This window comes from Equus asinus, chromosome 1 (genome assembly GCF_041296235.1).
Source record: "Equus asinus isolate D_3611 breed Donkey chromosome 1, EquAss-T2T_v2, whole genome shotgun sequence".
NCBI lineage: Eukaryota > Metazoa > Chordata > Mammalia > Perissodactyla > Equidae > Equus > Equus asinus.
This window is the reverse complement of record NC_091790.1, coordinates 111399272-111422686: the sequence shown is the minus strand read 5'-3', so window position 1 is coordinate 111422686 and position 23415 is coordinate 111399272. Positions and strand designations below refer to the sequence as shown.

The 23415-nt window shown below is 43.2% G+C and overlaps 1 protein-coding gene across 2 annotated transcripts in view; it reads right to left on the bottom strand.

Annotated features, from left to right (window-relative positions):
• RELN (reelin) overlaps nucleotides 1–20854 on the bottom strand; it is a 466017-nt gene extending 445163 nt beyond the window's left edge. For both annotated transcript variants that reach the window (XM_070505680.1, XM_014831901.3), the window contains exon 1: nucleotides 20376–20854. In XM_070505680.1, the coding sequence (XP_070361781.1) occupies nucleotides 20376–20601 (226 nt within the window). In that variant the 5' untranslated portion in view covers nucleotides 20602–20854. The remainder of the gene's footprint in view (nucleotides 1–20375) is intronic.
• Nucleotides 20855–23415: the final 2561 nt, after the last annotated feature.

The following is a 23415-nucleotide window of genomic DNA, read 5'->3' as shown; positions in this document are numbered from 1 at the left end:
GAGATGGTGCCTGGGATACTGACTGTCCTTTCATCAATCGGTCTGACATCCAGGTCTGTAGATAACCGCAGTTGCTACTGAGGACTAGCTGGTAGCCCATGAGAAAGAACCGAGGAGGAGCAGTGGAATTCATTGTGTGACAGCAGTGAGTACCTGGCCCCACTCTCAGATGTCCCAGAAAACTACTGTGGACAGAGCCACCAAAACCCTTCCCTGAACAGCTTATCCAATCCCCCCAAGATGAGATGGGATCGCTGCCCTAAGACAATTTGGATGAAGTCTCTGCAGCTACAGTGTTTTCATTCCCAATATGGCGAATTCCACACCGCATATTTTATTAAGATGGAAAACAAGGAAAAGTTGGGGAGTTGCTTAAAAAATTAAATACATAATGAAAAGAAGAGAAGGGAAAGACAAAAGGGAAATTAAAAGTATGAAATAAATTTAGAAAGGTAAGTCAACGTAAAGAAGAAATTAAATCTCTTCAATCAAAGACCCAACGAGGCAAAGGACATTATGGCTTCATTGTTCAAATTAATCTAACCATCTAGCAATTCTTTTCACTAAACTATTTCTGTAATTCATTGCAAATAGAGATAAGAGGCACTCAACTATTAAGAGCCAGTTAGAAAAGAGGAAAATGATCAACCAAAATGCTAAATGATGTCAAATTTTTACATCCTGCCTAAGAAAAAAAGAATTAAGTGTAAAACCTCGTAACATTGAAAAGAATTTGATATGCACTGTCATGGCTTTATTGAAATATAAAAAGCCAGTCATACCAAAATCAACTACATTTCAGAATGATGGGAAAGAATTACTTTAACATTTTGTAAGTTTCAATACTTCTCTGGACGTTCATTAACCCAACTGTAAAAGGGGAATCATCCTAGTACTGACCCCATAAGCGTCTCCTAAAAAATGAGTTAATTCCACAAGGGGTTTAGGGAAGGGCCCAGCACATGGTAATGACAGCTCAAGCAATGTTGGTGTTGTTTTCGCCGTCTCATGTGTTGTGAGTATTCCTACCATCCTTGTTTTCCCATCCATAAAATGGAGGCATTTGTAGAGAAGCTTAGATTAGAGAAGCTTCTAAGATTAAAAAGCTGGGGTTTGAAACCCCTCCAATTCAAGTATTCTAAAACTTCAGTGTACTATTTTTGCCCTAATGCCTGTAGGCAATAAACTTTATTCAGGGAGATGTAAAATTAAGTTATTGTGATCCCTTTCTGGTTTGAATACAATCTGCCTTTTTCCTCTATCCTGCTCCATTCACTTTCAAATGTCTTAAAAATGCTTCCTCAAAATGAAAAAAAATCAACCCCGCAAAATATCTGTAAAAACATTCAGAGAGTTCAATAAGATGATTACATACAAAATATATACAAATCAATAACTTTCCTATATACTAGACATGCTCAATTAGAAGAGGTAATGTAAAAGATCATTAGTACTATAGAATAGAATATGGAAGAATTAGTGGGAGAAAAACGTTCTATTCAATAAATGGCACTGAGAAAACTGGCAGAACATATAGAAAAAAAAATCAAATCAGTACCATTCTTAGACATGAATGAATTCCAAATAAACTTGAAAGTTAAATGCAAAAATTCAACTTTTTAAAAGTTCTAGGAGAGAGAATATCGGAATATTTTTGTAATCTGTGGGCCCAGGAAGCTTTTTATATGCGTAACACTGAAGGCAGAAACCATACAACAATAGCCGCTAACATTCACCAACTTACTATATACCAAATATACGTTATCTCATCGTCGTGTCGCTATCATGCAAATCTTCCTTTACACATAAAGAAAGGGGCCTTAGAGAGGTTAAGTAACTTTCACAGCAGTGTACACAGTCTGTCCTCATTATTTACAGATTCCTATTTGTTAATTCATCCACTTGTTAAGATTTACTTGTAACTCCGAAATCAATACTCAATGTGCTTTCGGTTGTTCACAGACACGCGCAGAGTGGCAGATAACCTGAGTCACCCTCACCCGACATGCACATTCTCAGCTGAGGTGGAACAAGGGCTCGCTCTGCCTTCTCATTTCTGTCTCATACTGTAAACGTGTCCTTTTTGAGATCTGTTTAGTGCCGCGTTTTCCCATTTTTCTGCTTTTTGTTAGTGATTTCACTGTTTAAAATGGCCCCAAGCAAAGTGTTGAAGTGCTGTCTAGCATTCCTAAGTGTCAGAAGGCTGCGATGTGCGTCACAGAGAGAATACGTTCACTCACGAATTACAGTGCTGTTGGCCATGCGTTCAGTGTTAATTAACGAGTCAACAATATATACTCAATCAGGTGTCTTTAAACAGAAATGCACATGGAACAAGGGTATGTATTGGTCAGTGACGAAAATGTGCCCAGCGGCTCAGAGGAACCTCATTCTGTCTTTCCTCTAGGAACAGTGGTTTAGTATTTAATTCAGGGTCGCAGAGCCTTTATAGAATATAATTACACAATAATGAGAACCAACTGTGAAAATAAAGGTAGCAAAGCCAGGACTAGAATCCAGACATGTCTGATTCCACAGACCACACTGCCAAACACGGTGTCATACTCACTCTGTATAAAAGGAACAACTGATCGGTTTGACTCCATAAAAATCAAAAGATAAGGAAAAACTGGGGAAAAAAATACTTGAAACATTTATTACCAAGGATTACTAACATTAATAACGTGTCTTCAAATAAATATGAAAAACAGGAACTTTAAAATAGAAAAATGAGCAAAGGATCTAATAGATATACACAGAGGATCGCACACACACACAATTTAGTAATGAGACATAAGAAAAGTATTTGACCTAAAAATCAAAGAAGTAAAAGTAATTTTAAAATACTATTTTTCAAGGCTATAGGTTTGGCAAAGACTAAAAGACATTCTCACCCAGTATTACAGTATGTGTGCAGATAGGCTAATGGACAAAGTGTAAACTGACATAATGTTTTTGGTGGACAATTTAACAGCAGATATCAGTATTTTAACGTTATTAATAAACTTTGAACTGGAAATCTCAGTTCTAGTTATTTATACTGTGAAAGTATTCACACATCAACGAATGATGAACATGAATGAAAAAAACCTCTTACAGTGTTATATTTATTACCCCAAACTTAAATACTAGAGGGAATTAAGTATATTTGTGTATATCCACACAATACACTACTATGTAGCTACGAAGCAAAGACGAAACTCTGCATCTAGCCGAGTGAGAAAGGCTGACAGTGGCAGGTATAGTTTGATGCCACTCCTGTCTTACGTGTACTTATGCAGTAAACACGAACTGCTTACGAGTAGATCAGATTCAGAAACTGGTTTCCTCTCTCACACTGGAAGGGCTCAGCCAGCCCTCAGGAGCGTATCAAAGAGGATTTCACGGGATCTCATCACTAAACTTTCTCAATTTCCCCACTGAGTATGTCTTAGAATTACAGGGCAAAGAGGTACAGCCCCGTCCCATTGAGAAGCGCTGACAGGGCTGGAATGCAGGTGAGGTATGGGGGACCCCATGTCACAACTGCTGGCATCAGTCACCTGACTTCTGTTGGGAATAGAGGGGGCAGTCAACTGTTGAGGATTCCTGAAGCTCGACCCCACTAGATTTAGGAAAAGAGAAGCCCACGATGAGACAAGCACCACTGTCAGACAGAGGCTTACAAGAAAGGATAAAGTGAGGTTTGAGAGTAACAGGAGTAGCTTGAGAGCTAAATTAGAAAGAACAAGAAACCTACGCGCTTTGCATTTTACATGTGTTCACTTTTTGTTTTATTAATATTTTCTTTGATAAAAAGGTAGATGTTTCACACACTGCTAATGTATGTAGGCATAAGCCAATATATTGTCTACAAGATTAGATAGAAATGCTCTTATGATTGGCACCAAAAAAAGTACATCAGCAAAAGAGTGGATTCATGATGTCAGCAGTTTCTCTGATCCAGTGGCGTTTCACAATTGAGAACATGAGAATTCCGAAAAGAATTCTGTGCAGGAGAGTGAACTAAACCCTGCTGAAAGAAGCAAAAGTCCCCTGAAGGCTTAAGTCAAGGCATCTGGCATTTACAGTCAGCCACCGCAGTCAGTCGCAATAATTCAATCCACATGGCGCACGGGACAGCTTTTTCAAGAGCATTTCAAACAGCAGCTAAGACAAAGCAGGCGATGGCTGAAGAATGCTGTACCAACAATGAGTGCCTCTGTGGTTCTAGGGGAGACACCTGCCCCGCAAGAAAAGAAACATAATCAAATGAGATCAATACACCAATAATGCATAGAGTTATTATAATCCACAATTTAAAACATAAGAGGATAGGAGAAAGATTTATGTGAAAATTTACCTAGTCTCTGAGTAGGAAAAGACTCTCCAAGAACAAGAGCAATATGAGAGAACGAAAGAAACAAAGGTCCATCTGCTTTCATAAATTTATTACCATAATGTGCATATAAAAATCCACGACAAAAATAAAAATAAAACCACAACGTGGGGGAAAGAATTTTGCCAAAATTGGAAAGATGTACCAAGATATTTATCATAGTGTTTATAACACTGAAAACAAAATGAAAATGGCAAAAATGTCCAACATTTATAAATTCATAAATTATGCTATAGCCATATGATACAATATTATGCAGCTATTAAAATTATATTTTTGAAAAATGTCAATATAATAAGCACATAATGTTAAGAGAAAAAATTATAATTCCCATTATATAAATATAGATCTGTTTACCCATAGGAAACATCAGCAAGTATGCCACAATAGTAATACCTATTTTCTCTGCCAGACATTGCGTTGCTCTTTATATGAACTATCTCGTTGAAGTTTCATAACAAACCTACAAGAAAGGTACTATCATCACTGCTATTTTTCAGAAGAGGAAACTGCGACACAGAGGTGAGGCCACTGCTCAAGGCCACGTAGCGTGAAAGTACAGAGTCCAGAAGAACTCACCCAGTCTCCTGTTGTGGGCCATCCACCACCACAGATCCCTAGGAGTTAGTCCTCTCTGATTTCAAAGGGGGACCAACTCATAAATTAAGTATCCAAATATGTTAGAAAGAGAGTGGGAAAAAAATTTTTAAATCTTATCTATAAGACTTTGGGGACAGCCAGGTGGCACAGTGGTTAAGTTGACACACTCCACTTTGGCGGCCCAGGGTTTGAGGGTTCGGATCCCGGGCACAGACCTACACACTGCTCATCAAGCCATGCTGTGGCAGCATCCCATGTGCAAAGCGGAGGAAGACCAGCAGAAACATTAGCTCAGGGCTAATCTTCCTCAAGCAAAAAGAGGAAGATTGGCACAAATGTTAGCTCAGGGCCAATCTTCCTCACCAAAATAAATAATAAATAAATATAAGGTAGATTAAATTTAAAAAACAAAAAAACAGACGTGAGCAATTCTCACTAACAACTCCTGGAAACATTCATGTTGATATCCACAAGTGTGGAAGCTCTGATCCTCTCAGTTCACAGGTATCAATAAGTGAAATTTAATGAAGATCCAGAATTCTCAGCTGCTGTTCCCTTTGTATATGCATCGCTGCCCCGATAGATTTCTCTTAAAAGATAAAATCTTTTGAGAAATTTTTTCGAGTTTCCCTTTTTGGGTGTTTTCTATAAGGTTATTACATATCTGCTGAGTACGATGCCAAGCTATTCCGGTCTCTGTTCTTCCCATTATTTATTCACATTCAGACGAAAATTCAAATACAAACTAGCTACCCATTCATCAAAATTGCTTCAAATTTATTTATGGCGCAGCACAGAGGAGCTTCTGGGAAGAAGAACTTAAAGTCTATTATGGTTTCTATTAATAATTATAGTCACTAATTGCTCTTTTTTGGATACGCTAACATATAGTTAAAGCTAAGCCAATCCAGACTGCTATAAATAGCTCTGCACAGTCTCACAAAAGTCATGAGAATTTTGTAAGTTGGGAGGGTGGGAAAGCAGAAACACGGTTTTCAGATTTTTTTAACATTGCTATCATAAATTCAAGCAGCCAGAATTTAGAAATTGTACTCACTAATACATCTCATAAATTATCCTCTTGATGACTTTAATTACTTTGGAATTACCACTTTCACACAACAATTTTACCTAGAACTGAGATCAGACGGGGTTCGAAGTGCTGTTTCTGCTCATTGATTCATTAAATCAAAACTTTGAAAGTGCCTGTGAAGTGCCAGGCACCATTCTAGGCACTGGCAACAGAGCAGCAAAGAAAACACACAAAAACCCCTGGCCTGGTGGAGCTTCTGAGGGTCTGCAGAAAGCAAACAAGGTAAAGAGTAAAACAGAGAGATGAGGAGAACAGCTGTGGAGAAAAATAAAGCAACGCGGGGGGTCGAGGAGCGGGTATAGTGAACTGCGGAGAGGGGGGCCATGGTTTGAGACAGCGTGGTCAGGAAAGGGCTCCCTGTGGTCACATGTGAATACAGACCTGAATCAGGAAGGGAGAAAGCAGCGGGCTCTCTGGGGAACAGCATGCCGGAAAGCGGGAAGAGGCCCTGGGAGGGCACTGAGCTCTCACACATCTGAAGAACAATGGTTTCAGTGGAAGAGCAAGAGGAAAGTGGTAAAGTCTGAGGTCAGAAAAGTAACAGAGGGGCCAGGTGCTCCAGGGCCTTACAGGCCATGCCAAGGACCTTTTTCTGAGAGAGAGAGATGGGGAGCAATGAAAAGAATGGCTAGAACCACGATAGAATTCATCATTCAAATTCTGGCATCTTCGTTGGTAAAAATGCTAAACCGAATGGGACACTGGGGAAACAGAGGCAGACCAGGGCTGTTCCAGGCAACTTGCTGAAAGGTACAGGTGCCCTGGGTGTGGCACAGAGGAGTGACACGATCTTGGTATTAACCGGATCCCTCTGGCTGCTGTTTTAAGACTAGAATGAAGGTGAGCAAGTGTGGAAGCAGGGAAAGCAGTGAGGTGAGAGGTGGTGGTAGCAATCGCAGATTGTGCGTGTTTTAATGCAAAGCCAGAAGGACTTAGGCATGATTGGCTGTGAGATGTTAGAGAAAGCAGATTTTGGGAATGGACAACTCTAAGGACTCAGCTGGTATTAACGGTGTTGGGGAGGCCCCAGGAGGACCCATTTTGGGGGGTGGCAGGGTGAGGGAAGACAAGCAGCTCATTTTGGGGTATATCAGGTTTGAGATGCCCATAGACATCCAAGTGGAGATGCTGAATAAGGAATAAGATACAGGAGTTCAGGATGTCGTGCGGGAGTCACCAGCGTGGAGATGGCATCAGAATGGATGGCGTTCCTAGGGAGACAGGCCAGATGAAAAAGAGAAAACGAGGAAGGACGGAGCCCTGGGTGACCCCCACACTGGGGAGTCAGGGAGGAGAGGAAGAAACAGCAAAGGAGGCTGAGGAGGGGCAGCCACGGAGCTAGGGAGAGACCCGGAGAGGGTGAGATCCCAGAAGCCGAATGATGAACGTGGGTGAAGGAGAAGGGGTGATCACCTGTGCTAAGAGCTGCTTTGGTCCTGGTAAGCTGAGGACCAAAGCAGCATTCTGACGTCCTCCTGGTGAATGAGGGATGGTCTGCTACAGGGATGCTTGGAGGCAGAGGCACGGACTCACTAATTTACCTTTGCTCTTCCCTTGCAGGTCATGAATGTCAGATCCCCCGGGGGTGTGAAATGAAAAGGAGCTGACACACCCAGAGAAATGGGCTTCTTGCACAAGGACGGGCAGTCTTTACTGCGGTGTGCAGCTTTAGAAGAGAATTCGACATTTTCACAAACTACAAAAGCATGATTAATCACTTTTAAGCTAGATCTATGTGTATAATAAGAGGATAATTCCGCCCTACCCCAAAAAGGTCACTAAAATCCTCACGTCTGATGAAGGGGGCTACAGTACCCGAGAGAACACCGCTTCCTCATGTGGCCTGTGCTGTAAAGAGCACCTTGCAATCCCAGAGGTCGTTCCACATCTTTCTTTCCTTAAATACACTTCCTGAACACCATGGCAGCCATCTGTTGGTTTTGCCTGCCTTGCATCCACAACCCCTCCTTTTGGGTAACAGCACTTCCATTTTCCCTTGGAGAGAGACCTCTCTCACGCCAACATCCATCACAGTGGGATGGCCATACCTCAGTTAGGCCAATAAGACTTGTGGTGCCAGGAATTTGAAACTAAAATTCAGTAACACGAGAAGAAGAGGAATTGGAGAGGATTCATCCAAACTGTGGGGATGAATGAAATGAAAGTCTGTTCACTGGTTCTCACCCCCATGATTCCTTTAGCCGCTGACCACGCCCTCCTCCTTGATCCACTCTCATCATTTCTAAGTCTAATGTTCGGATTCTCCTTCCATTCTGCAAGTTAACCCACATCCTATTACTAAACTTCGTTAGCCCAAGTCAACCAGAGCCGGCTTCTGTGGCTGGCCACCGGAGTACCCTGGCACACCTGCCACTCTCAACCTGTACAGCTCTGTGGTTGCTAACAAAACTCATAAATCTTCAAGTGGGTCAATTTTCGAACATAAGTAAAAACAAAGCTTTAGAGGCCGTTATCATATTGGCAAAATAAAAGCTAAAGAAATTCTTTTATTTGGTAATATTCCAATAATCATCCCTAAATTCTAATTACAAATGTTTCTTTTACTGACAAACATTTCTAAGGACAAAGAGTATTTTTATTCACCAGTAACTTCTGTCTTTAATTAAGCGAAGTGCTGGACCTTTTTTTTTACGGTAGTTTCTACAGGGTAGCAACCAAGCACGTGCCACGTTCGAGATTTCCTATTCTTCTATGTTTGCAGGGCTGTGTTTTTCATCACATTGTAGAAACTCCTGGGAACAACCGACACAGCTGGGATAGCACAAACCTGTCTAGCAGAGCAAACTCACTCAGCGATGCAGGTCAAATCGGTGAGCATCACCTTAACACTGGCGAAGAGCTTCATCTCCAGAGCATTTGCATTTTATTTCAATGACTAGAGACAGGCATCCCTTGGGTATTCATTAGCGATGCCAATTTTGAATTTTCATTTATTGTAGCTTTCTACATGTTCAACATATTTCACAATTTATTTGGAACTGAAGTGTCAACTGCCCAACTTCTGTTAAAAGGCTGACACAAACCATTTGTTCGAGAGAACTATTCCAAAAGCTTTAATACCTGCATCAGGTCAGATCACTAGCCAAGCAGTGTTAGGGCTTCCTACCTGGCCTGAGGCTAACGGATTTGCCCACTAGAGCTACAAGTGGAGGCAGCTCAAGGGCGGATGCTAAAGGAGAAATGATGCGGTTCGTCCAGCCTGAGAAACGAAAACATCTATATGAGGCCTTCTCTACATTTTTTTGTAATATCTTTACAAAGACTACTGCCCTTTCATTAAAGTCCAATGCGGCAAATTCTTCTCTCGGAGTGAAAGTATGGGCCTCCCTTCAGGCCCTCTGAGCCCATCTGTGGGTTCTACACTCTGATCTGTCCTCCTCCCCCCGATTTAGCTTCCACCAGGGGTCAGTGGACCTCAGTTCGGATCTGACGGCAGATTTGGGATAAACTCTAACAGTGACAAATCAGGAAACATCCCTATCACTAATGGAAATAAGAAGCCAGGGCAGACCCTGCTTCTCGGCTCTAGATGCTGACAGCCTTGCAATACCTCATGTGTCACTCTGGCCTGGCTGCTGCGAAGCCGAGGGCCGGCCTCTGCCACCCGTGGCAGGGGATGAATTACTGGGGGGCGGAGGGCAGAGAGGCTGCTGGGCAGCTGCTCTTTTTCTCTCATTCAAATGAGCTCAACAGAAAGGGATTTTTAAAGATCTGCTCCATGTATGAAAAATAACCCACAAAGGCAAGTACGAAGCAAACGCATGCCACGGGTGTCACGTCGCTGTGACAGCAGACCTCTGACTGGCGAGCAGGTCAGACCCTGCGGAAAGCTCGGGGTTATCACCCAAACCCTCGTTGTGCACCACACCACTCAACCTCATAGGCTGAACCTGTGGACAGATAACATTTAGAAGAATTTCCTAGAGAAGAAAGACATATAGTACAAATAGACGATCTTCGATGAAAATCTTTTAGAAGGTCTAAGGTTATATATAATTCTCCTCTCGTATTCAGGTCCTACGTAAGTTCTATTAGTGAGTCAGAGAACAAATTTCCTATTTACTTTCAAATGTTCATAAAAATCACATTAATCAAAATGTTCAAAATAAATTTGAACAAAACGTGCAAATCGCTTTTTTGTATTTCCAACGTCCTCGTACTGTGAAGGCATGTCAGCTCTCTCAGGTCAACAGAAGACCAAACGGCGTCCGTGTTATCTGGAAGACAGTGTTCAGTCGAGGCACACTGAGAACGATCAGATTCTGGTCTTATTTGGCATGGATGTCATCTTTCTGGTTTGATTTTGCAATCTTTATTTTAAACAACAAAATTAGCTTTTACTTGCTTGTTTTCTCTTCCTTAAAATATCTCTTGTTATTTATTATCATTATCCCTTTCCTGAGATAATTATCATTTCTAAAAATAAAGGCATACCAGTTAAAAGTACAGATTCTGGAGCAAGACAAGACTGAGTATCCTGGCATAGCAGCTTTGCGATCTTGAGCAAAACACTTACTTTCCTGTGACTCAGTTTCTATATACAAAAACGGAGAACAATAGTACCCACCTCATGAGGTTGTCGTGAGAATCACGTCAATTAATGTATGTAAAGCATTTACAGCAACGCCCGCCTGGCACACAGTAAGTGCTACTTTAGGGTTTGATATTATTAATGTTTTTGCTATTAATTTATTTATAAGTCTTTGATTTGCCTTTTTCTTTATGATAGTCTCAGTGCTTGGAATGGGAACCCACTTTTTCTAGAAATTCCTAAAACCAACTACTGTCCTCCATCGCAATCGCTACCCATAGAACATTTTGTGCAGCATAAGAACACAGGAAGGGCTTACATGAGAAAAGGAAGTAAGAAAAGGACAGGACCTATGATCATAGGATATTCTGACAGTCATAACAACAGTGGCCTCAACGAAAAGATCCCATGTTCCTGAAGGTAAGACCACAAGGCCTGCTTCCTCTGTCGGTATGTAGCAGGCAAGAGCAATGACAATGTTGGATCTGGTCCTGGAGGCTGAGCCAGACATAACAGACAAGGTGAAGGTCGGGGCAGAGCCCACATTCACAATCATGGCGCACATCTAAGAATTTTCAATGTCAACAGGATTTACACACGATGATACTGCATTTTAAAGAGAGAGGACTCTCAGGAAATAAAGTTCTGTAAAGGAAACCAACTTACATAAATTGTCAGTTATAGGAAACTCCACAAATCGGAGGTCAGGAACAGGTTACCTTCTCAAAGCATTACTAGAAAAGCTAACAGAAAATACACTATTTTTTCTACATGCAGAAGTAGCACACTTTGAGGAATATTTTGATATGTTGTCAAAAGTGTCTTAAGAAACACCCTTGTTCCATAAAGGTGACCCAAAACCATTCTAGGGGAGGACAAGAGCAATTCAGAGCTTGATATGAGTTGTGGCTGACCTAACAGAGCATATAAACTGGGTCATCTGTATGTTTAGAAGAAATGCATATTCATTAGAATTACACTCAGCTGCAAATAACAGGAACTTGAGTTAATAGGAGTAATTTTTCTTACAAGAAGTACCAAAGAGGTATTCCAGGGCTGGTACACCTGCTCAAAGTGACGAATAAAGACCCAAGCTCCTTCTAAACCCCTGGTCCACCATCCTTGGCATGTGACCATTATCCTCAAGGTCACCAGATGGCTGTACCACTTCCTGGCTAAAAGAAATAGGTTAGGGTAGGGCAAAAAGAAAGTATTTGCTGGGTCTTTTTAAAAATCGTCTTTATCAACGTTATCAATAGCCTTTTCAAAGACCCCACCCAGTAGACTTCGATTTCATCTCAGTAAATTACATGACCTTTCACAGCAGCAAGGGAGCCTTGGAGGTGAGTAATTTTAACTGGATACACAGTTGTTCTGAACAAAAGCAGTTAGCAAGGAAGGGAGTTCTCGTGACCACAAGGCAGACAAGAAGCAATGTATGCCACATAACAAGGCATTATGGAGTCTAGAAACAGGACAATATTCCTCCAGTACTAAGGAAGATGATGCCAACAAGACCAGCTGACCTGAGTTGGATGGAGAAGCTTTCACAGACGCTGGAATCTGCTACTGAGATCATCTAACTCCATGCTCCAACCTACTAAAAGTCGTGTGCCCATCCAGAGAAGTTTTGCTACAGTGGACAGACAGAATGCACTGGCCAGCCAACGCCTTTATTCTGACAAGTGCATTTTTATTATAAATGAGCTAGCCTTCCACTTCACCAGCTAACCACCTGTGGGTTAGGTTTCCTTAGTCAGTCTCCCAGGACCCAGTAAACACTGGGTCTACTATCAAAACCAGTCTCTCTCAGTTCTAATTTGACTGAAATCATTTTGTATTTTAAAATTATTTTACATGGGGTTGTAGACATACATATTATAGGATTTGACAAAATACATTAAACTGAAGTTGATGTTTACTTATCTTGGCATCTTTCCTAGACTACCATCTAAACACATAAAATTTGGTTGTTATCATGACCATCAACTAAGGAAAAATATTCAATTTAGAAACAGGAAGGCTGAAGTTAGGAACTGGCTAAATTACTAAAAGTTTTGGTTGGACTAGATCTATACTAATGAACTCAGTTTTAGGCAAGTCATACATTTATTTTGGCTGGGAAGCACTTTCTGATCATACATATTTGGTTATGAGTGGATTTTTTTCCTACTTTTTGTGATCCTCTTCAATACAATCAATTTTGGATTTCCCTTGAAATGTGCCACATATTGACAGGGCACAAAATGAACAGACAGAAGCAATGGCTCCTATCTACATATATAATGCTTCAAATATCATCCTTATCTAATGTTGGATGATTGCACCATATGATAACAACTGCCATCTAGGACACACCTACTGCGTGCCAGGTGCTTTATATGCATTACCTTTTTTAATAATTGCAACGCTGAAATATGGATATTATTATTTCTACATTAGAAATGGGGAAACTGAGGCTTGGAGAGGATAGGTAACTCGCTGAAGGCACACAACTAATAAGCAGGAGAGAAAGAATATGCACGTGGGTCTCTCTGCGACCAAAGCTTGAACTCTTCCCGCTACATCATTGGGCCTCTCTGGACTTCTCTTCTTAGTATAACAAGTCTGAGATCTTAGCCAAAGAATCTTTGAATATTTGAGCTGGGATAGACATTAGAGTTCAGATAGTACAAAACAATAAAATAGATCTTGTTCAAGAAAGACTGTGGCACTTACCCCAGAGCGACATATCTCCCTTCTAGACTCCCAATCTAATGTTCATCTTATACCAAGCTCCCTGACCCCGGCTTTTTTGACCTGTCTGTTGAGTGCCAGCCACCTAAAAAAGGTGGCATGACTATTCCACGGCTATGCAACTGAAATTAGGAACCTTGGCGATGAGACAAGCAAGTGAGTGAGATGACTAGAGGTGACCGAGGCGATGACAGAGACTGTCCTTCATCAATTTATTATAAGTCTCTGTGCACTCAATGCACTCAAGCACTCAAGACACCTCCAAATTGAATTGCCTTTTAGATTCAAGCTAATTCACCATGCAGTTTTCTAATTTCTACAACTCTCGCCCACGGTGTATACACACACGCGCTTCTGTGCACAAACCTCAGATTCTGCAGCTCGACCGCGTAACTGGCAGCGGGGGAAGTAGCTAACTCAGAACTGAACAGCTCCAGGCTTCTGAGAGATCTTACAGTGTAGGATGAAGGGCGTGGTTTTCCATTAGGAATAACTAACCCATGATTTTTTAAAGGGGTAAGCATGTCACAAAAAGATAACATTAATTTTTAAGAGAGTAATATAAAAGCCTACTCATCTACTTCTATCACTGCAAACATCCAACGAATACAATAATTGATACAACTGTCCGGATATTTTTTTATGTTATAGTCAGAGGAGAGAAAAGGAATAAAGATGGTGACAAGAGGAAATCTGAAGGAAGAAAGAAAAAGAAAAAGGAGAAAGAATAGAAAGAGAAAAGGAACAGAGTTGTAGAGCAGAAAAGAGAAAGAAAGAGGAGAGGAAAAGCAAGGACGTGTGACACAGTGGAAGGGAGCAAAAGAGGAAAGACAATGAGAAAATTTTGGAGGAGGAAGAGAGGGAGCAAGGGAGAAAGCAGGTGAGACACTAATGGAAGGAGAGAGGGACAGAGCAGGAAAGACCAAGAGAGACGATTCTGAGGTGAGTTTAGGACTTCTTGGTAAACCACTATCACTCTTTTCCAGGTCACTTGGTATGTGGGCACCAGCGGACATCCAGACCTGTGCTATTGCAAACACTCACAAACTCTCCTATACTTTAAAATAATCCTTTAATCGGTAAAATTTAATTTATTTTGTTTTCAAAATAAAGCTTTCTTTTTCTAAGGAAAGCTAATTAAGCATTAAAAGATAAACTAGGTTTTCAATGCTCACTTTGGAAGCTCGGAGTTTCTCTAACTCTCTCTTTGTGGCGTTCAAAAGCTATCTGAGTACCCTAGTTTGTCTTTTGAATGATTAGAGCTGCCTTAAACCAGAAATTAACATTTGTACATTTGTACCAACCCTTCCGCACGCTCCCTAGTCTAGTCACTATAGCTGGTTCCTACAGGGAATCAAATAAAGAAAGAAAAAAATACGTATAATTCTAGAGAAGCACACATTTTAGAAATAATTGGTTAACCCGTGGGCACAGCGTTCACCCTTTCAGAAGCTCTGCCTTCAATGAGATGGGCATGGCAGGTGACCACGGTGAAAATCACTCTCTGAGCTACACGACTGACACCAAAGTGAGACTAATTTCCTGAGAGTCAAGAAGCATTTGTTCTAAAAAATACACCACTCCTGTGTTTGAACGGTCATTACGGGATCTTCATATTTGAAAATTCAATTCCAAATTCTGAAACTGTGTTTTTAACACTTCTTTGTCTAAGATGGATGAGACTGAAATTATAGAATTTGGTTATTTTGTAAATGACTCTCAAATTGGTGGGGTGGATTAATCACCCACATGTTTCTTGAAATCAAAATATTTAGATAAATGAATTTCCCTTCTTATATATGTGTTATGTCATTATCAGACATAACCTAAACTACTTCTCTCTGTTCCTAGGGAACCTGTTCATTCCAACCAAATGCACCCTGCCTTCCTTCTTGTCCTGATGGAGTGGAAGGCCATCCCTTTTTTCTATATACATATATGACTTAAAGAACTTCATATTTTTGTGTGAGAATATATACAAGTCTTTTAAAAAGCAAATGTTCAAAAGGTATTGGTTACTCAATTTATTAATGCTTTTCAAATGTAAAGCCTATTTGAAATAAAGGGGTCAGTGTATCTGCAACTATTTGTGAAAATTAAAGACATAATAAATAAGTTTCAAAGTAACATTTGAAATACTCAGAAGAACAATTATGGCTTAATATGCAACATATCCTAAATAATTGATAATGTAAGGTTCCTAGAGCATTTTATAAAGTTGATCAATTTCAAAGAGGGAAAAAATAAATCAAAGACAGATTTCAGATATTTTCTTTCAAATAAAACTAATTAATGAAAATATCTGGAATTCAATAGTATTGATTTTAAAATCTTGTTAAAATACCTATCACCTACTTTTTAAAGATGAAACGAAAAATTTATTGGAATAAGACAGTTCTATAAAAAATTTATGATTACAATGATACAATTTTTTATTTTATTCTCTAATATTTTTAATGAAAATAAAAATAATACTTTAAAGATTCATAAAGATTGAAGGGAAGTATTCTAATTAAATAATTTCTAGTGAGTAGTGCTGTGAAGAAGGAAGAATATCCGCCTAAATGAGATGTTTTCAATTACGATTCTGAAAATTTTCAGTTTATGGTGGAAATTGAAATTGATTTAAGAAACAGTGCGAACCACATGAGTAAAATATGTTTGAAACAAATGGTAGAGAGTGAGATGAAATACATGACAAGCAGAGCAAAACACTGTAAAATCCTCAATTTTCATAGTCATGTACAAACAGGACACAGCTGCAGTTCACTTATAAGCTGCATTTGACAAATGATTCTGAGGTTAAATATGCCGATTCCAGAATGTGAGTCACAGCAAGGATAAATAACCACCCACCTGATCAACAACACAGTTACCTTAGCAATAGCAGATCCCTTTAATTCAAATAATAAAATCATTCCTCTGAAAGGAATTGAACCTGCAGGATACTACCAGAAATTACGTCTGACATACACATCACTCCTGTATTTGAAAGGTCATTGCAGTGCACTGCCCCTGAACAGTGATTTTTAAACAGCAACCAGTTGATTCCAGAACACATGTGCATATAATAGTAATACCAGCAATTGTTACAACAAAGTGCCCTAAATACTTTATCCTGATCGTATCTTTTTTTAGGTTCAGTTTTTGCAGCAGGAACTGGTTTTCCCATCCACCCCACAATATGATTAAATAAACAATGGAGTGGAAATGGAGCATGAAAGAGCTACCATGAATGATCCTGGATTTGCAAAATACAATAAAACTCCCTTTTGAAAGCATCATGGCATATCACCGATTCAGTTCTGCTTAAGACAGAATTTCTTCCTCTCAATCAATGTTTCAGAGCATGTTTTTTCACTGTAAGGGAGCACTTGCCCCTCCTTACGCCACCATAACAACAGGGATTCCAGTCTCTAGAAATTCAGATAAATTGCCTCACCAGAGCTCAAGCCCCCTCCACAGACTCATTTACCTAAGCTTGGCTTCCACGGACATTGCTTTTTCTGACATCTGACCTCTCCTTTCTGATGGTGACTGAGTAAAGCCAATTTTGCGAGCAGGCTGGTCCTTACGACCTGATTTCGGGGTATCTAAAAGTCTTCCTATCTCAAAATATATTATCCTCCTGCTCAGCGATGCCCAAATTCTTTTAGATAAAAAGAGGAAAACATCTTTCTACGGTTGTAATTAAGACTGTGGGAGAACTTAATATTGACAAGTCACATTCACTAGAAGTTGGTTGGGGGAGGCGGGTTGTAAGCAAAAATGGCAGGTAGATACCTGAGGGGAGTGGGGAGGAAGGGGGATTATCAAGGGAAAGGAAAGCTGCACACGTCAACTCAACCTCTGCCTCTTTCACAATTCTGCGCTGGTCCCCAGGAGAAGGAGCAGTGAATGGCCAGGCGCGGCTGGGAAAGAGGAATGGCTACCTACTGAACCATCTAGGTTTTCATTTCCTATTTTCCCATCATTTGCAACTTTCTCCAAAAAATTCCCGGTCTGGGCCTGGAAATCATGTTGCAGAAATTGACCATATTTTGGGATTTGAGCAAAGAAAAGAAATTCTAGAAAGAAAACGTTCTGACCCTGAGACCTTTCTCATTCAACATGATTTATATGAGACCTCTTTTTGCTGAGTTTCTACACTGACGTGTACTCAGTAAAGATACCCTAGTTCATTGTGACTAACGATGCCATCTCTAGAGAATCATAGGCGAAAGAGCTTAAAAGATATAGGAATGACAACAGAGGGACCCTTAAATTAAGAGATGAGAACTGGGAGAAGTAACTATGTGCTGTTTACAGAGTTGCCAAAACTGCAAATAGGTGGATATACTACTTAACGTTGGAAATACGTGGCGATTCTGTTAGACACATAAGCTTCAAATTCTTTAGTATTATGTTTTCTTCAAAAAATTTTCAATACACATCTGTAAATAAATATGACACACACAGACCCATAATCCTGAACCACTTTTATTCTAGACTGACATCTACCTCTCCATGTCACATGCCGAGCGAGCTCTGCAACAGAGCACAAGTCTCAGAGGGCAGCTGACGCAGTCTGATCCACAGTCATGTTCTGTGTTAGGTGCCACTGGCCACACCACTTCTAGCTCGGTGCATGTTTTTAGGTAAAAAGTGACAACCATAAGCTGCACCCAAACACCTTTCCGCCAAATGCCGAGTTCAATGTGAATTGTAGATAAGACTGATTTTTCCTGACGTAACTGCTACATTTCAAAGATTAAGAAGGTTAGAAATAAGGTCTTAAGCTAATATTTTACAGATCTCTTAGCTTTAAAAATTTTTGGCTGAATGAGCTTCTATTTTGGTCTCATATAAAACGGGCCAACCACAAAAGCATATTAGGTTAAGTGTTCCTATGAGCAGTTCAATATCTAAAGATGCTAGATAATTAATTTTCAAAAGTGTAAAAGAGAAAGAGACACGTCAGCATTATCTCATTTTTAAGCATTTTTTCTACCTGTAGAATATTTTATAGGGAAAAACTCTTACTGAAGGCCTACAGCTAGTTTCAAAATCTAAATATATGATGAAACAGGGAAGAGGAATTTAAAACCTGACACTAGCTATTCTCAAAACTGATAACAATTTGATCTTCTTAAACTTACATAATAAAATTTCTCTACCTCTCCTGGTGGTGGAAAAGAGGTGGAAATTGAGACTTTCCCCCCTAACGTTCAACTTGAAGCATTACACTTTATTCTTACTCTATCATCCATTTCTTTTCAGACTTAGGGATGTGATTATGGTCAGTCTTAGGTTGACTTATATTTGCTAGCTTTATAGCAAAAGCAAAGGCTATGTCATATTCCAGCATTTTTAAATTTTCTATGCTGGCACCTTACAAAGAATGTGGAAAATAGAAAAAAAATAAAGCTTTGTATTATCACGAGGTCTTCCATCACAACCTGACAATCATAGCTTTTAACCCAGCCTTGACTCACTTCCTCTCCCTTACAGCTAATAACAGGCAAGCACCCTTGGTAAAGGTCCCTCTGAGTGACGGGATTAATCAAGCAGTCTTTGGGTTAGGTCTGGGTTGTCATCATATTGACTGGTCCTCCCTCTTACTGATTCTCGTGACCTCAGAAAAACACCAGGTTGTTCTTGGAAAGAGAATGTGGTAAGTGCTTTTATTAAAGAAGGGACTAGTTACACAAAATTAATTTTCCAAAGTCTCAAATTTCACGGAATTAGACTCCTGCTTTACAGACTAAGGCTGCCACCATGCCACAAGAAAGTTAGAAAAGCACTATTTTAAACCTCTAGAAAGCATTTATTTAGGCTAAACCTTTTAGAGCAGATATGAAGGGTTTTAAAAGAATAGAAAACTTGAGGATTCTTATCATTTTCATATGCATGTTTATCTGAAATGCCAGCTGCTCTGTGGATTATCTCCTGCTACGTCAATAATTGTTAGCCTACAAGAGATCGAACCTATGAGATTATTAGACGATAGTTTCTATTTGGTTGGGTATGAGTATTCTTGCCTTGAAATTCTAATTAAATAGTGCTTGTCATGGCTTAAAAGCTCCATGGAAGCGAAATATTCAGAAGTTCCAGCGGAAATACAGAAAATAGACACTTTTTATTTTCCCACATACTCGATTTACTAGCGTAAACGATTTAAAAATACATGCACTATATAAAATTATATTTCTCGGAGCTAAATGCTACTTCTTCGAAAATGTCTAATTTTGACGAAGGACTCCATAATGGTCTTTTTTTAAAGGTACTTTTAAATTATAAAGGTAAATTACAAGGGACTTCCCGCCCCTACCTGGAAATTAAAGCTGTGCAGATAAAAGACAAAGTCATTAACAAACATCACAGAGATCGCTCGAAAAACAAGCAGCATGGTAAAAGTAAGACAGGAACCAGAAAAACCATCCATTACCGACATTTTAAAGGCTACTCTTAAAAGAGCGGAGGGCTGTGTGACGCCGCGGGCAAGGAGAGGGACCCCCCGCCGGGGGGCGGCGGGAACTTTGCGGCGGGCGGGCGACGGCGTGGGGCAGCCGCGGACCCGGCCGCGTCAACCTGTCACCAGCCCGTCCGCAAAGCCCAGTATCAGCCCCAACGCTACCCGGGTCCCCTTCGAGGGGAACCGGGAGCAGGACAAAGGTCTGGAACCCAGGGACTTGGGTTAAGGCAGCGAGATGCACAGACTCATTCAACGTGTCAGCTGCAGGAACGAGGACGAGGAGGGAGGGGGAAAGCCACCAGCCCCAAGAATTCCCAGGCGTTTCCCCTAAGCACCGGCCCATGACCAAGAGACGCCAGAGGGGAGCGCGGGGACCAGTGAATAAATCCTAACTCGCGAGCCGAGGCTCCACTAACTTTGTTCCCTCGCCCTCCAGAGAGCGCGATGTTGCGGGGGGTCGTCTGCGTTCTGGCTGAAACGGCCCCTTGCAAGAAGGAAAGGAGGAGCAGCCGCGCTCGCGGGCGCACCGGGCGGCAGGGCGCGGCGAGGCTGCGGTACCTACCATGGTATTCTTGTCCGGGCACGTAGTAGGTGGGGTTGCCCGCAAGGTGCAGGGAAATGAGCACCTCGCCCTGCTCTCCATCCCCTTCCAGCTCCCCGTGGTGGGTGCACAGGAAGAAGAAGGGCGAGAAGCGCGGGTAGTAGCCGGGCGCGCCGCGCGCCCTCAGCGTCGCCCCGAGCAGCAGCGCCAGGAGGCAGGTCCGCGGGGCCCAGGCGCTGCGCTCCATGCCGCCGCGCGCCCCGAGCGCCGCGCGCGCATCCAGCTCCGGAGCCGCCGGGACCGAGGCGCCGCGCGGAGGGCCGGCGACCAGGCGGCGGCCGCGACCGAGCACGCCCGGCCGCGGAGCCCGCCGCGAAGTTCCGCGGAAGACGGCGGCACCCAAAGTTTCTTGGGGCCGGGGCTGCGGGCGCCGAGAGCGCGCCAGCCGCCGCCTCTGTGCGCGACGCCCCTCGGCCAGGCCTGGGAAAGCGCCCGCCCCCCTCCACACCTTCTTAAAGCCCCGGGCGCCGCGGCTCCCCACCCCCGCCGCCACACGTGTCCCGGCCGCGCCCCCGCCCCGCGCGCCGCCCCGCGCGCGCCCGCCCGCCCCCGCCCTCGGGCCCGCACCTCTCGCGCCAGGGCGCACGCCTCCAGGGGCCGGCGCCCGAGCCGGGGCGCACCTGGGGGGCCTGGGGGCGGGCAGGGGGCGTTGTCGCGGGCTCGGGGTCTGCGCAGCTACGGTGAGGACCGGCACCGCCTCGGAGACAGACAAGCTGCCGGCCGGCTGTCTGCAGGAGCAGCAGGAGGAGACGGCCCCTCTGGCCCTCCGATGTCCCCGTCTCCCCAAGAGGAGGCGCGGGGCAGGGGAGCGGCGGCGGGCCCGGCGCCGGCGCGGGTTCCTTTGTCTGCGCCGCCGGCCCCGGAGCCCGAGCGGCCCGCGCCTGTGCAGGGGTCGCCGGCGGCCCCGAGCCGCACAGGACCCCCGCGCTGCGCTCCCATCCGGGCCGCGCGTCCACCCGCCGCCCCCGCCCCGCGCCGCGCCCCGGCGGCTGAGCCTTCCCGGTGGAGGCTGTGAAACGAGATTAAGCGAAAGTGCAACTGGCAGCTTCGAGCGGTGCCTGGCAGTGGTGATTTGTGCTGCTCGGGTGTGGGGACTGGTGTGGCAGGAAGGGCCGGCGGGGCTGAGACCCGACAGGCGCTCTTCGCTGGACTGTTGTCCGTCGCGCTGCTGGGTTCTTGAGGCGGAGATGGTTGTAATTTTTTAAATCGGTGTTTATTTCCTTTAAATGTCAGCTACGACCCGGGTCCCTGAAATGGGGGGATGGGGGAACGTCCTGGGGCGAGGCTGGCAGCGGCGACTGAAGCGGGTGGCGAGGAGCCGCTGCCCGGGAGACTGCGGGGAAGGGAAAGGAAAAGCAGGTTTTTAACCGAGGGCGGCTGGCAGGGGCCCTCCGGCGGCCGGAGATGGGGAGCAAGGCTGCCAGCTTTCAGTGCCTCTCCCCACCCACCTTGGGCTTGCCACCAAGCCCAGCTAGACTCGCGCGTACAGAAATGAGCAGATTATAAAATTGGAAGGCATGATGTCTTTGCCTGCATTTTGGGATGGGTGAGTGGGGTGGGGAGGGGGAAAGGCTTGGTCCCAGGAGAGACCTCTGTAGTCACTTCGTTGCAAAAGAAAGAGATTGTCTTTCTTCCTCTTACCCGGGCCAAGTTCAGACAGCTAGAAAGGGCCCACTTCTAGCTGCCCTATGGTCTCCCTTCCTTCAGAATCTCCGAAGGTTCCACCGCTGTATATATTTCGTGTAATAATCTTTACTCCCGCCGCTCTGCGCTGGGTGCGGGTGAATTACCACATTTAATCCTCACGCCCCCGCAGAGAGGCAAAAATTATCCCCGTTTCACAAGGGAGGAAACAGTCAGAAATGTTAATGTGCCCAATGTCAGTAACAAAGGCTGGATGCAAGGCAGCCTGGCCCGGGGCTGCCCTGCGCGGGTCCCCAACCCCAGCTGGAGAGGAAGGACCCGCACCACCTGTTCCTGGTGGCAAGGTTGCCTCCAGCGGAATGGCCAGAAACTCGCTCACAGCTGGCAAGGCTGTTACCACTTCTTCCTGTCCAGTTATGTGACTATAACCTAAGCCACAATGAATCGCTTCTAGAAAGAATGAAGAAGAACTATTGTTAACGCTTTAAAAATGTTTACTATGTGCCAAGCACTGACCTAAGAAGTTTATGTATAACTCCTTTAACCCTTATAACAACCCTATGGAGAAAGTACTATTAATATCCTTATTTTACATCTGATGAAACTGAAGCACAGACAGGTCAAGCAACTTGTCCAAGATCACACAGCTGATAAGTGAGAGAGCTATGACTTAACAGTCTGATTCCAGAGTCCCAGCACTTAACCTCTGCAAACTGCCTCCTAGGAATGCATGTTGATGTTGTGAGAGAAATGGAAGAGAACTATTTTTTATCTAATGTCAGATTACTTCATCTAATCCTTCCATTACCCTGTGAAGGAGGTTTAATTATCCTCCTTTTTTAGAAAAGAAAGTTCAGATTCATAGAAGTCAAGTAATTTGTCCAGGGCTCAGTAAGAAGAGGAGCCTGAGGTCAAATCTGGCATGCCGGACCCCAAGGTCGCTGCTGTAAATACACCTTCTTTAGTAAAGCACAGATACTTCCGGTCCAGGATGGAATCGGCCCCTGATCCCAGGAGGCCCCCTCTTTCACTCTGAGAAACACTGTCTCGTACATCTCTCACCATGGCTTTCTTAACATTCAGTTTATGAGACCAGTTTGTTTTCCAATCTTCCCCTGTTTTGTGCTTTCTTAGCTCTTTACAACATCACTTTGCTATGTGCATTTGGGTGACTTCTAACTCAGTCACTCCGGCTCACATCTCTGACGACAGCCCTGTGGTTGTTCATTAACAGGCATGGAGACAGTTTTATGCCCTGAGTGGTGCTGAGCTGGTTAAGAAGGGGCTAGATGCTGCTGCAGCCGGCAGTCCTGGGACAAGCGTGAGTGCTGTGCCTTTGCGATAGTGGAGGCCCACG